Source organism: Culex quinquefasciatus, chromosome 3, assembly GCF_015732765.1.
Source record: "Culex quinquefasciatus strain JHB chromosome 3, VPISU_Cqui_1.0_pri_paternal, whole genome shotgun sequence".
Classification (NCBI taxonomy): Eukaryota; Metazoa; Arthropoda; class Insecta; order Diptera; family Culicidae; genus Culex; species Culex quinquefasciatus.
Window position 1 is genome coordinate 82,559,532 of NC_051863.1, and position 14,996 is coordinate 82,574,527.

A 14,996-nucleotide genomic window follows, 5' to 3' on the forward strand; every position below is an offset into this window, starting at 1 on the left:
TAAGTCTCCCATGAGTCGTCTTCATTTGTAATATGTTTTGAAGACAAAATGATTAAATGAAAAAAAGAAGAAAGAAAGTAGTTGTTTTTGAAAACTACAATAATTGAGCAATAACTGTACTTGACACCATACAAGAGCAGAATTTTAATTGGCGTCGCCGTTTTGTATGCTAAAAGCATGAAAATGCTACCAAATAAACATATTCAAATGTAAACATTTGACATACCACATCAATCCTGTCTCAAAATACTTCATGTTCCAAAATTTTAACTGTTATTCTATAGGACAATTTTTCATTAAGAAAAAATAAATTTATTATTATATTCAATAATTTTTATTTTTTGCAAATAACTATTTAAACATAAAATATTTTGCTTATTTTTTTTAATGAATATTGAAAATAACAATGTTATGTTTTGATTTTTTCGTATATTTTAGAAAAAAGATTATTTATATTTAAAAATTTAGAAGTGACTTTCGCTTCGGGAAATTTGTATCATGGATCAATACAAAAAAAAAATATTTAATGCTTTTCAAATATTTTAAGATCTTTTTTCTTTGAAATCTCCGATGGAGTATATCAGCTTATTACATTTTGATCCAGACATGCCGAGAAGAAGAGGTTTAAATTGACTTCTCTTTTTGATTATTTTAAATCGGTATTGTTAAGCACCGAAATTTGTTTGGATAGTTTGGTCGGTTCATCGCTCTTGCAAACAACTTTTTTTTTATGCACATCCGATTCTTAATTTACGCAATCAGTATTTTGACATTCGCTTTTTAAACGAACAAATGAAAAAATGGTACATGATGCATTTTACGGGGTTACACATGCGGATCTTGTTATAAACGGAAAGGTCACATTGATCATTTTGAAATAATTTATGAAATACCTGTGACTTTAATTAAGAATCAGTTGTATGCAATAATCAAAAATAATTGATTTGCTAAATGAATTGTAGGTTGATAGTTTGTTAGTTAGGTTAGTTTTTTTCTTCTACTGGTGTTAGATCAATGTGTTATTAGTCTAAGAATGTGTTTTCGGCGTCAAATTCCACTATACTTATACTAAAATGAAACATTCAGCGCGTATCATTCAATATAATTATTTAATTTATTATCGTCATAATTAATATAATTTGATTGCAGCAATATTTATATACAGGATAGATTTGTTCGATTTTTGTGTGGTACTTATTTTATGTTACCCCACTTTTTTGAAAAATAATGCCCTTTTTGTTATCTACACAGCGACGGCATTCGGTCGCTTTTACTGAAGGTATCTTTCGTGCTCTTTGCTTATGATTTTGCCTACTCGTAATTGTTTGTCTGTGCTTGCATTTGCTCCTCGGCTGTTTTGCTTCTTGAGATTTCTCAAATGATTTAGCAGCTTCGTCTGTGCCTAGTAGTTTTGTTCACATAAATAAATTTATTGTTTCTGCTTTTTGTTTCTGATTCGACGACGACTTCTTCTTGCGCGCTGTTCCATTCGGTTGGTTTGTGTCCGCAGCAAATTGCATTACGTGCGAAAAGTGGTTCGTCTTTTGTTTTAAGTGACTCAAATGAACTAAATGTGAAAAAGTGAAATGCTTTAATGCGTCTCTTCGGGGGGCTTCGAAGCTGGTGAGTAATTAGCACTACTTTAGATCAATTATTTCCTTTTTCTACCTCTATATGCATAGCTATACTTTTGTGTTGTTAAATATACTTTCATACTGTTTTAGCCCTCCTCTTTGCGCCGTTTTCAGTAGGTCCTGTGATTCGCTCGCTGTTTTTATTTGTTTGTTTGTTCAATCTAGCTTCACTACGATAATTAATTGTGCTTACCAGTTTTGCAGGCTTACTTTTTTACACAACGTTTCATGTTAAATTTTATTTAAATATTTTTCTCTATTCTGACATTAACCTTTCATGCATGCTTTTATCATCATCGATCATTTCGCGGCATGAAAAGTGCTGCTCCTTTACTTTAGTGACTATGAACAAATTGTGCTTAGACATGTGAGGAAAATTGCTCTATCTTTTGCTGTTTGCTGCATCTATCATTCCGGTGAAGTGCCATGTGTTGTGCGATATGGTCTAGTCCCCAGAACGTGGTGGCTCGAGGGGCAGTGTTCCCAGTTTGTCCTGGAATGTCACTGCGCATGAGCCGCACCGTGGTTCATGGTGTTGGTGCTGCAAGATTGATACAACACCTGATGATATTGAGCCGCCCAACTCACAGAGGAATGTTACGTTTATTGGTATGATGTTTACATAGATGATTGATTTTCCTCCTCTCTTTCGCTTTCTCGCTACTACATAATGTAGCGTCGGTTCCAAAACGGTGAAATAAATATGACGTGATTTTGCCAAAGTTTTTAAAGTAAATCTAATTTACCAAAGCAGCGTGCTTTCGCGTAGAAATATGTCTTCTTAAAAGCATAGAGTTTATGATTTTTCTTTATGGCTTTAGTAACAAGTTGCAGGAGGAGGCATTTGCTCTCTTGTTCTCCCATAATTTACTACATTAATCAACTATTAAAAACTACGCACTCGTAAAGGAAAGATGGCGGATGTAGCGACGGCGATGATAAAGCTTATCACGACGCTTCTTTCGGTTTGGGTGACGGCGAAAATGGCCGATGGATGAGATTTGTGGTTGTGCTAGGAACAATCCGTACGATCCCGCTCGCGTTCAGTCCATTCATGAGGTTCTGATGATGAGAACTGTGCTGCAGCAGGTCCGAGTTGAGCCGTGTCGGTGAACTGACCCGTATTCTGAGTGGGGACATTGGTGCCATCAGGGGAGTACTACTTCCGGTGTTATTGCTGCCCGCCATGGCCGCCAGTCCACTGGGACCATTGTTGATGGAACTGGTGGTGGCACTGCTGTTGCTGTTCGGTGATTCACTCATCGAGGTCGTAGTTGCCGTCGGAGCTGCCACCGAAAGCGATGGAGGCAAATGGGGCTGCGGCCGAAGCACGGTCGGCGTGATTGGAAGATGGGTCAGGCCTATCGGGGGTGAGTGAGTATTGATCGGAGGTGAGTTGTCCCCGAGGCGATAAGGCATGAATCTGTTGTTGAACGAGCCTGAAAGTGAAAATGGAAAAGTTTTGCGTTAATCACTATGTACTGGGAGCGCGCGTGGTCATTAGAGCGACGGTAAATACTCAATTACAGCGGCCGAGCGGCCAATGTAGGGCTCTGACGTTAGACCTTGAACTCTTAAGCTCTAACTATATAACATAAAAGGCCATTTACTTGTGCTGTGGTACAGACCGGGTAGGAATCCTCCTGCCGCTAGGTGATCTCCGAAACGGAACGAATGGAGCGAAGCAAAGCTGCGGAAATCCTTTTCCCGGTCCCGGTCTTCGTTGAGTCGATCCTCGCTGGAACCGGGCAGCGAACTGGGACTGTGCTGCAGCGACATGCTCGGCACGGGCGAGTGCGTTCCCAGTGAAATGTCCGAATCGGAGTCGGTGTCGGTGGGCGATAGTGGCGGTTCACCCCGTCGGGGCGTAAGCGAAGTCCCCCCGGAGCCGGACAGCGGCGGCTGGTTGTGCCTGAAAATAGAAAACAAGGAAATTGGTTAGAATTAATTTAAATAGCTTAAAATTAGGTACCTTAATACGAATATAAGAAAACAAAAATTAAGCTAGAAGGTATTAAACAAATTTTGTTTTAATGGCCTTATCCAACTGACATATTGATGTATTGTAAATAAGGTAATTAACATTTTTGCAGATTTAAGATTTTATCCAGGAAGAATATGAACCCATTAACTGTGATTTGTCAAGGTCATTTTATCTGATGTTAAGGTGAAGATTTCCATCTTGCCTTGATTTTCCAGACGAAGATATACAATTTAGCTTTTTGTTTAGAATGGTACTCAACATAGAGGTTTTGCTTTTTTGAAACCTCAACTATTTGCATAAACTGGTGAAGAATTTATGTGACTTAGTTGGAACATCGACTAACAACTTTTCTGAACATCTGCAACCATGTAAAACTATACACTTTTTATTTTAATTTGTATTTATCTTGTTTAGTTTATATTTTTATATATTTTTAGTTTTTCATGATTCTACAGCTACTTTTTGATTTTTTTGATTGTTGAAAAACACGAAAAACATTTCTACAATCCAATCCCATTATCATTTAAATTGTAGACAAATACATAGAGGCATAGTCTGGGATAAAACAAACATTATTGCATGGTTATTAGGGTGGGTACGTTTTTCAAAAAGTTCTCGGATCAAGTTTTAGTATGGTTCCCCTTGTAGGGCATGCCCATAGGGACTTTCATGCCAAATATCAGCTCATTTGGTTGTAAACTGGCTGCGCGCATGGGAATTACTATGGGAAATTGGAACTTTTTGTTCAAACGCTCCTACAGGTCTGGGAAAATCACGCGCCAACTTCTGGTATGGTCAGGTCTATGAGGAATGGTCTGGAGAACACTTTTCCCAAGAGAGCATATGGATTCGTTGTCCCTAGACCTGACGCATCGGCAAACAATCCGATGTCTCCGGAATTAACGGTTTTCCCTCAAAAAGCATCAAATTTTCCTTAGCATGCTATGAAAGCTCGATGAACACCGCGACGCCATACGTCAGGCAGGGACTGGGCATGCCCTACAAGGGGAACCATACTAAAACTTGATCCGAGAACTTTTTGAAAAACGTACCCACCCTAATGATTATTTTCTCATAAAATGAAAAAAATGTAAGTGAAAACATAGCCTAAGTTGACCCTAGAAAAATATAATCATTTTTTAAACATTGGCAAAGTCACATAACAAGTCAAATTTCCAACCCTAAAATTTTCTTAAATTTAAAGAGTTCTTATTCCAATACTTTTAAATCATCCAAAAATGGTTGAAAATGGGTTTTTGGAGATTTTTTTTATCGAAGCCCGTCTAGAGGAGGGGTCTACCCACCAACGAAATTTAAGGGTTCAAGCTGAAAACCTTTCTATCCAATAAATGTGCCATTGACACAGTTAGAAGTCTTCAAAATGTCTACACTAAATATCAGCAGGGGGTATTCTTTAAGTCATTCTACTTTCCACCACTAATGAGCATTGCTCGAAGGCGAACCAGATGATTCGTGTCACAAAACGATACATTTTAAAAAATGTCGGTCCGCACGGATGCTTGTCAGCTGGTGGAACCTCGAGTCTGGACTAACCCACTGTAAATCGAAATGAAGATGTGCAGACTGGCGATGAAGATCACACAAATAAACCACATCAAGTATCCATCACCCGATGGCGCCGGAAATGAAATTACAGTGTGTCTATATTTACACACTTTGTGACTGTTCAGGCACTCCGTGTGGGGATTAACGTGGAAGGGAGACTTGGCCAGCGCAGGAGAGAGAGCGAGCGATTCCACATGGTCACCAAACCGGGACGCGCCGGGAATGAAGGAAGTGTAAACATATAATCGACTCTAGCGTTTTTTTAGGCTTTTACGGATTCTAAGGACGAATTAGAGAAAAGGGAAAATTCATTCGAAATGAAGAAAGAGGATAGCTTTTGTGTTTGTGGTGGTAGCACATGTGGGATGACAACGACGCCACAACCGCATTATGATGTTGTTGTTATACACTTTCTGCTTATTTATTCAAACATTCCTTTCCACTAGAAATAATAACTTGCTGATGGAATGTGGTTTTCCCTTCGATTGTTTCTGGATACCGCTTATGAGTTTGTTATGACAAGTCATTACGATGGTGACAGCATAATCCAAACTATATTTGATGGTAGGTGAAAAGGGCCTTATTTAGAATTAGCTCTCATTTAACATTTACAGATTACTCCAGATAATATTTTTTTAAAAGCTTCCAATTTTTCAGAATTATTTTATGGGTTGAGATGTTTTTTTCAATAATGTTAACTGGGGTGAAGCGGGACTACATTCTGAAAAGGAACATCAGTTTTTCAAGCACTTAGGATCAAGCAATTAAGATATTCTGCATAAGTTGTTCCGCGCCAGTGATTACTGAAATAAATTGAAAATTTTCAAAATTTCAGGTAGTTGTCCCAATTGGTCCCGGTTCACTTCAGATGACAGCTAGGATGACAGTCATTAGCAAAACACCACGCGTCTCCACTACAATTCTAAATTTTGGTCGTTGATATTGTTTAAGAAAAGAATCCATTAAAGTGAAAGAAGAAATTTGGCGATGTTCGGACTCAGAACGTCAACTTTTGTTTTTGAGAATCATTACCTTAATTTCAAGTAATCAAAGAGAAGTTCTTTTATGATGTCGTGTAAAAGATGTTGGTGTTTATTCGAGATTTGTCTATCTTGAAATAAAATCCTAATTACTTACTGTGTGAAAGATCTACATAGCATAAATGTAGGACTCAAAAGTTGTTGACAATATCATTACTGAGTACGTTTTTCTTGTTTCAGACGTATGAGTTTTTTGTTTATTTTTCGTTTTCGGTTGCCATCTTCCTATTTGGTTAGTGAACCATCTTGGACGACGACACTCTTTTTTATTCAAACGACGAGCAGAAGCACACACAAAAGCTGTCCAATGCAAACGACAGATGGATTTATTTGCGCGGTTGACTGGCTCAAATGTCATTATACTCCTTCACGCGGTATCCACAATAATGAAAGAAACTCACTCAAGACGAGGATGGTGGACCGTACGGTGGAGTTGGTTTGGAATATTAAGCGGATATTTCGGAAGTGACTACTAGATCTTTTGCAACATGTTAACATAATTTTGTACAATAAAACCACAATCGAATGCTGTTTGCACCACCTCGAACAAATCTGCTAACCCCAAATTCGATTACCATTAACTCTTTTCATTGTTCTCGATTCAATGAACGGAACGCAAGGGGTGTGGAGCTCGTTCAGTCATGATGTACCCTCGAGCATGTCGTTTGGCTGCTCGTCGGCAAATATGTACGTTTCGTATAGCTCGGAGTGATGATAGAACCAAACTTTAGTCGGAAGGGGTTACTACTTCAACACAAAGGCGCGGAGGTGTCGAAAATGAGCAAACATAAGGGTGCCAATGTGGTGACATGAATCTAAATATCGACGGTGAACTGCCGGTCTGTTTGCCTGGCAGCCCTTTTTGGGGTGGTTCTCACACCCTCCCCGAGCCGATCTTCCTCCCACGGGACGAGACAATCCACGGCCAAATTGTCACGATAATGAATGGAAGGGAATCGTTTAAACATGTCATCCTGTGGCGGTGTAACGACGCGCTGGAAAATTGTTCCTTGGGGGAAAACCCTACTGGCAGACGCGCCTTATTGACGATGACCTGATTTGCATATTTTATTAAATGTTGAGAATTTTGTGGTTTTGTTGTTTTTGGGAATTAGCAGTGTTTTCACAGCTCGCTCTCGCGTAGTAAAAGACGTACGCTAAAGGGATTACACACAGCGCAAATGGTAAATGTTTACTTATTTTAATGCCTCATTTGAGTTTCCAGTACTGTTGGTAGTTGCTCAAACATGATGTGTTTGTCTTTCTCACTCGATTTGCATCATTTGAGCTTTATTGAATACAAAAGATTATTATCATTTGATGTTTTAAAATGGGTTTACACCAATTTTTGAGTTCCATGATTTGATGTTCATTCGTATAAGTTTTGCTTATCATTGATCCCAGAAAAACCTATTTTTTTTAGCAAACTACAAATCAAGAAAGACATTCATACAAGTAACAAGTAAAGCAATCTTACTAAACTTGCACTATGGATGTGGTTTTGTTAAACCCAACTTCTTTTTTTATAGACTTCCTCGTTATTGTCTCATAAATACGCAATTCAAACTCAACTGCAGCTAAATTTAATTTGAACAACAATAAGACCATTATATCACGCCTCCTTCGAGCGCCGCCAACCTACCGGTATTATACCATACCAATATCCGTCTCAAGTCGAGCCAAAGTGTCTAGTAAATGGAAAAATCGTTAAGAAATTACAAATAATGAATACAAATTAGCGTGCAATATTAAAAACCAAGCCAGCTTATTTCGGCATACTGTTTCGCGCCGTTGACTTTGGCTTGACGAGAGGGCTCGGAGATGAAAATCTGGTTTCTTGTGTACAAACGCGACCTATCTGCATAATCGACTAGACTCGATTGTTCTGTCTAGCGTTGCTGCTCCACTTGCAGAACATGATTTCCTGCTGCCGATCCTGCCTCCAGGGCTCAAAAGCCAGTGAGACATATTCAACCCAAGGATGTTTGAGGAAAGCTAGTCGATGTCGTTGCTTCCCAAAAGAAGATTAAACGAACCCACACAGCATAGACCAACCAGCCAGCTAGAGCGGAGTCTTGGCCTGGAGGCAAATTAAGCTGTTATCAAATTATCGTTCACTACACAACAATAGCACCGTGCCATGGTGGCACAGAAAGATACACAAGGGGTCGCCACCGTGCAGCTGATCCCTTTGAGATTTTGACACATACACTCACACGACAAGCCAAGACGGACGGTCGAGGAAAAGTAAGGGACACGAAACCAACTCCGGTGGCCGTTCTACGAACGGTTTGCAGGTTCCTAATTGAATTCTGTTCGGTCTGGGTGCGGTATGATACTTTGGCGAAAATCGCAGTTGATTAACTTTGTGGACTATTTTTTTATGAGAAAAGGTTTTAAGAAAGAGTCGTCGAGTTTTCGCGACAGTACTTCAGTGGGAAGTTTTACGTTAGGTTACCAGAAGGCTTACCTTTCAAAAAATTGTTTATTGTTTGTTATTCATATGCACAAAAAATGGTAGTAAAGTTTTAGCGTAACTTTTTAAGATTTCCAATAGGGACTACACCGGTCGAAAAAGGCTGAGATAGTCAATCGTTTTCTTTCTTCTATTTTTTCCTTGTTAAGGACGTAATTTTCAGCAACTTTTGTTCTTCAAACAACTTCAAATAATAATAATCCTTGAACTTCGTTTACGGGGTAGCAATATAAAAATTTCACGAAGCGAAATGAAACGCATGAAGACGAAACACCCTTTCCCAACTCGGACTTATTAAATATCCAAAGTCAATTCGTCATGTTAGTTTTCCTGTTTCTCTCATTTTAAGTTTTTTTATAAGCAATTGTCTTGTTAGTTTTAGACTCTTTTTTTACCTAATGGCTTTAGGTCTATTCGTCATCCTCCAAGTATTATCATTTGCCATTTTTTTTTGTTTTTCAACAACAAATTGCGTTTAAAAATATTCAAGGACAACACAAAAAAACTGGATTCTAACTTTTACGTTAAAAATAAGAAATTTCAGAAGAAACAGAACCCTAATAAACACATTCATTATAATATTGGCAATGAAACAAAACACAAAATATCCTTTAATGTGAGCAGGTCGGAAGATTTAAATAATATAAATCGGAATGACTATCGGGGATTTGTTCGTAGAACATGTCTTTCATCTTCCTGATTAAGAATATGTTGGACTTGCAATTTTCTATAGGTGAAAAATAGGGTTATCTTTTAATGGAGATGCCTGGTATTTTTTTGGCTGTTTTTCATGTAAAATAAATACTAGACCTTTTAACACTATAATTAGTTGGAACGGTATCCTTAACTCACTGGTGCTCGGCCATAACTCAACCAATCCGGACGATTCTTTTTTCCCGTGATTCGTTAGATCTTTGCAGAACTCAACTGTTTTAGTCTAACTACAATTAAACTTTTTTTGTTTAATTTTGCATATGGATCCATTCTTGATGAGTGGTGGGCGGCTGTCTAAAAAATGTGCACTTGCAATACTTTATTAAAATAATAGACTATCGGAAACTTTACTTTCCGACAGAACTTAATCTTATCGCCATACCTTCCGAGCTATGATGCTAGGAAAATGCATTAATCGAGGCAAAAGAAAGTGCTCAAAACTGAACAGAATGTAACTAAAAGTTATAAGTATCTCTGCAAGAAGAAGCAATTACACCGCTGAACATCTCGCAGTCCATAATAGTATCCCTTGTTTCAGACCTGATAACTGGTAACCCGTCGGAAACAAATACAGCAAAGTTCGGTGAACAATAAAAGCATAAGGCGTCAAAGGGTAGCGCTCCTAGGTTAATTCACCAAGGTGCCCAGTGTGTTGTAGACGAGCAGTCTGCTGCTGCGGTGCGCTTCAGGGTGAGAAACATTCCGCGGCAGCCTCCAAGCCTACGTACAACAACTACAGAGTAACTGAAAAGAATGAATAATGAAGATGTTTTGTTTGGAGCGTTTACATATTTTTTCCAGCCAGACTTCCTTCGAGCGTACATTGCGAGTTCATATAACTTCACCGCATTCTCCAGTGTGCACAAGAGGGAAAATAATGCCGCTAATGACTTTATTATATTTCAGCGGGCTTCTCCTCCTTTAGCTGCGATGTGCGGCAATCGTTTTGTGTGTGTGTGTTAAGATCCGTACGCTCTCTGGTCAACCTGAAACGGTTGGTGAAAATTATGATCCTCTAGCCGCCCAACGGCGGGGGGTTACCAACGGGGTGCGAGAAGGTCATGATATCGTGAGAGGCGCCGTCTTTGGAGATCACATGAACCCGACGTACTCTTCTTGGCAACTACCAGCTGAAAAGAAGTCATCACAAAACCCATTTGAGCATGTGTTTACACACAGTTTGACGAACGGCTCAATACATTGTGACCAAAGGATTCGCGATGCTCCCGAAGATTCATACAATAGGACGTTGAGCAGTTTTCAATCCTCAATACACGAATGAGAAGAAGCAAATTGCTGTATCAAAACGTGTAACAATAATTAATTAACTTATTGTTACAGTTAATAAGATAATTAGTTACACTGTACAGACACCGTACGCGTTAATCATTATCGCGCTTTGCTTCGACGTTTGCAAGAGTTGCGAATCGGCGTCGTTTTATGGAGTGCCTCGGTGGCGCAGGGCCCCCAAGAGTCGTGAATGGGAATGGAATGGATCAACCGCCGGCTGGCTGGCTGACTGGCGGCATGGGTTTAATTCCGCCTCTCATCTCTTGTGCGGATCTTTTTCTTTTATGATGTGAAGCTTTTTTTCGTCTTTTTGTTCTTCTTATTTTTTCTTCATATAATGTTATTAACGGCTGCTGCCGATACAATGTGTTGTTTTCAGGTATGCCCCACGAAAGCACGAGGCGGCGTGGCTATAAAGAGATTGAAAACGATACCACCACTTCTATGCTACTTGACGCGTATTTCATATCTGGTTAACCCATGCGACGCCGGGTGTCGGCTATTGAAATGTTTTGAAATTCAAATTTCATTACATTTTTTTCTTGAAAATTAAATAGTACGGGTAAAAAAATGGTATTATAGACCTTATACTATGATCACTAGTTTTCATAGTACAGTCCAGACCCGATTTTCCGAAGCCTCGATTATCCAAAGTTCGATTATCCGAAGATGTACACGGAGAAAAAAGAGTTCCCAAAATCGTGAACAAGCGTTCATGAAAATGGGAACCACGAACAAAGTGTTCAAATTTCATGGTACGTTTTTGAAAATCGTACCATGGGATTTGAACACTTTGTTCGAGGTTCCCATTTTCATGAACACTTGTTCACGATTTTGAGAACTCTTTTTTCTCCGTGTATATGGGACTTTAAACGGTGTTAGAGTTTACTGGTACACGAGAGAACAAATTGAGCAGGGGAAGGAAAAATGTTACAAAATAACCTTCGAGCCTGTTAAATTTCAAAATGGATTTTTTCAATATTTGATCACCTCCATTTTTGCCGCCATCTTAGATTTAAAAGTTCTGAACCACTTCAGCGTTGTTTAGAGGTAATATGATTGATTGTCGAGCCTAATCAAAAATAAAACAACAACAAAAATCGTGAATCGATTATCCGAAGTTTCGATTATTCGAAGGGGAATTTTTCCGAGGCCTATGGATAATCGAGTCTGGACTGTATCAGAAGCTTTCCTGATCATTTATACATCCATTAACTTTTTACATTTGATAAAAAAATACCCGTTCTAATATGACTATTACATTTCAATTGAAGATAATTTCCGTATTTTCAGAGATTCTAAAATATGTGTAAGCTTCAAGCTCTGGTTGATGTGCACCGTTTAAACATATTCTACTCATTAATTTAGAGCTATCTATCTGATTTCTTTCTCTGGAAAACATATTATGTTTATTATGAAGAATCAACATCAGTTCCAAATGGGTTTTTTTTTTTTTTTTTTGAATTAAATATACTTTATTGAATCTTTCTTATAATAATTACATTTGGTTTACATAATAAGTGGTCAGCTGTGGCTCTTCAGCTTTAGTTTGCTTTTCGTGATTTAAACACTGTTCATTTTTATAACTTTAAAAGTATATGATTTATCATTTTTGTAACACTAGGTACAATGAGGAAAAAAATGTTAAGAAAACATAACCTAACCTAAAACTAACTTAATCTTACCATAAACTAAACCAATCCTTGAATCAAGGGGTATTCAGATATAGCACATTTTTCCCTGAATTTCAAACATTTTTCTTGAATCTTCTGATCCAACATTTTTACTTCTGCTAATTCATGAACCTCACTTGATCTTGTCCAGCCAGGAACATTCAAAACCATTTTGAGTACCTTGTTTTGGACACGCTGGAGCTTCAATTTATGAGTTCTAGCGCAACACTCCCAAACAGGTACTGCATACTCAATAACGGGGTAAATTATTTGTTTGTAAACTGCTAACTTATTTTTCAAAGATAGCTTTGATTTTCTGTTAATTAAAGGATACAAACACCTGATGAGAATGCTGCACTTGTTCAATATTTTATCTACATGCTGCCGAAACAAAAGTTTCGAGTCAAGTATGAGACCTAAATAGACAACTTCCTTTGACCAGGGTATCGAAACATCATTCATTTTAATCAAAACATCATCCTTTGGGACAAATCTGGCCGATTTGGAAAGTGGAAAAATGATGGTTTGAGTTTTGGCTGCATTTATGCGAATTTTCCAGTCGCCAAAGTATTCGGAAAGAACGTCAAGACCCTTCTGAAGACGGCCAACTAAATATCTGGTTATTTTACCCTTATAAATAACGGCAGTGTCATCAGCAAAAAGTGACAACACACCATTACCAGGAAGAGTAGGCAAATCAGATGTAAAAATATTGTACAGAAGTGGGCCAAGAATACTTCCTTGGGGAACCCCAGCATCAATGTTGAATAATCCAGAAGCAATCCCATTCAGAAAACCCTGAACGATCTCTCCGAAAGATAGTGCTGGATAATTTTGATAAGATACATTGGAAAACCGTATAAATACAGTTTATGTATCAAACCATCATGCCAAACATTGTCAAAAGCCTTCTCAACATCCAACAAAGCCATAGCAGTTGATTTAGACTCAAGCTTGTTCTGCTTGATGATTTTAGTTACTCTCGTAAGCTGATGAGCAGTATTATGTCCCTTTCGGAAGCCAAACTGCTCATTCAAAATTATATTATTATCGTTGGTAAAATCCAAAAGCCTTGAATAGATGACCTTCTCAAAGAGTTTGGACAGACTACTCAAAAGACTAATGGGACGATAACTTGTTGGCGATGTTGGATCTTTTGAGGCTTCAAAATTGGTATGACTTTGCCCAGTTTCCAATTGGTGGGGAAGTAACCAAGTTGCAAACATTTATTGAAAATATTGGCTAGATGTTGAAAGAACTGATCACTCTGTTTTTTCAACACTAGATTAAAATGTTATCAAAGCCTGGAGCTTTCATATTTTTCATTTGTTTAACTGCAACTTTGACTTCCTCACCAGAAACATGGGAATCTGCAGGAAATTCAAAGGTAGAGTCATTGATTGTTGAAATACTATTGGCAACTGATGTTTCTTTACGGCTGGTCATGGAAGCGCCAAGATTATGTGAACTAACAAAATGAAGCCCAAGTGCATTTGCCTTTTCCTCGGATGTAATCAAAGGAGAATCCTCAACAATAAGAGGAGGAATAGGCTTTGGTTTGTTTTTAAGAACTTTTGAAAGTTTCCAAAATGGTTTTGAATAATTCCCAAGCTGGCTTACATGTTTTGAAAATTCTTGATTTCTGATATTGTCAAGTCGGTCTTGTATGATTTTGTTCAAATTGTTCACTGAAATCTTTTGTCATAGTCCCCAGTCCGTTGATATTGTCTCCTATAAACATTCCTAAGTCTAATCAAGTGTTTAGTATCTACGTCAATATCAGTTACCTTAAAATTAACAGGAACCTCCCGAACGTTGGCAGCCTCTGCTTGGTTGATAGCCTGCTGGATCACCTCCAGCGAACGATCAATATCGGCAGAAGTTTCCGGGTGTTGATCATAGTCGATGTTGCTGTCGACCACTTGCTGAAACTGCTGCCAGTCAACGTTGTGGTAATCTTTCCGGGTTGGTTGCCGCTGCGGAGTAACGGAAGCTCCAACCTCCACAACCACCGGATAGTGATCAGAACTCAACTCTTCAAACACCTCAGGATGAGCCACGTTCTCAGCCATATTGGTAATGAAGAAGTCGATGATTGAGTGATTCCCAGACCGAGCCACCCTCGTTGGACGATCCGGACTCACAACGTTGTAGTATCCGTTTTGCAGATCGTTGTGCAGAATCACTCCGTTCCGATTCCTCCTGCTGTTGCCCCAAACTTCATGCTTCGCGTTGAGGTCACCAGCGATGATGTACTTTGCGCTCCGCCGTGTCAGCTTCTGGATATCGCTCTTCAGTTTTGCTGCTGAACCATCTCTGGCATTCACCTGACGTGGGCAGTATGCAGCAATGAAGAGTACTGGGCCAACCGAAGTGGGAATTTCCACTCCAACGGCCTCGATGATGTCCAGCTTAAAGTGTGGCAGCCGGCGTGGCTTGAGATCACGATGAACAGCGACAAGCACACCTCCTCCTCCAGAGGTGGTCCTATCGAGCTGCGTCGCGATCTTGTAGTTTTGCAGATAAACTTTTTCACCGGGCTTCAGATGAGTTTCCGTGATGGCAGCTACGTCGATCTCCTTCTCGCGAAGAAAATCCACCAGCTCTAAATTCTTCCTC

General features: G+C 38.9%; 1 protein-coding gene across 2 annotated transcripts in view; it reads right to left on the bottom strand.

Annotated features, from left to right (window-relative positions):
* Positions 1-1,442: 1,442 nt before the first annotated feature.
* LOC6052426 (homeobox protein SIX6) overlaps positions 1,443-14,996 on the bottom strand; it is a 78,159-nt gene continuing 64,605 nt past the window's right edge. Inside the window, exons 4-5 of one of the 2 annotated variants that reach the window (XM_038265330.1) lie at positions 3,263-3,546; positions 1,443-3,073 (exon numbers count right to left, since the gene is read on the bottom strand). In XM_038265330.1, the coding sequence (XP_038121258.1) occupies positions 2,583-3,073; positions 3,263-3,546 (775 nt within the window). In that variant the 3' untranslated portion in view covers positions 1,443-2,582. Of the gene's footprint in view, positions 3,074-3,244; positions 3,547-14,996 lie in introns of both variants that reach the window. The other variant, XM_038265329.1, reaches the window with a different exon arrangement.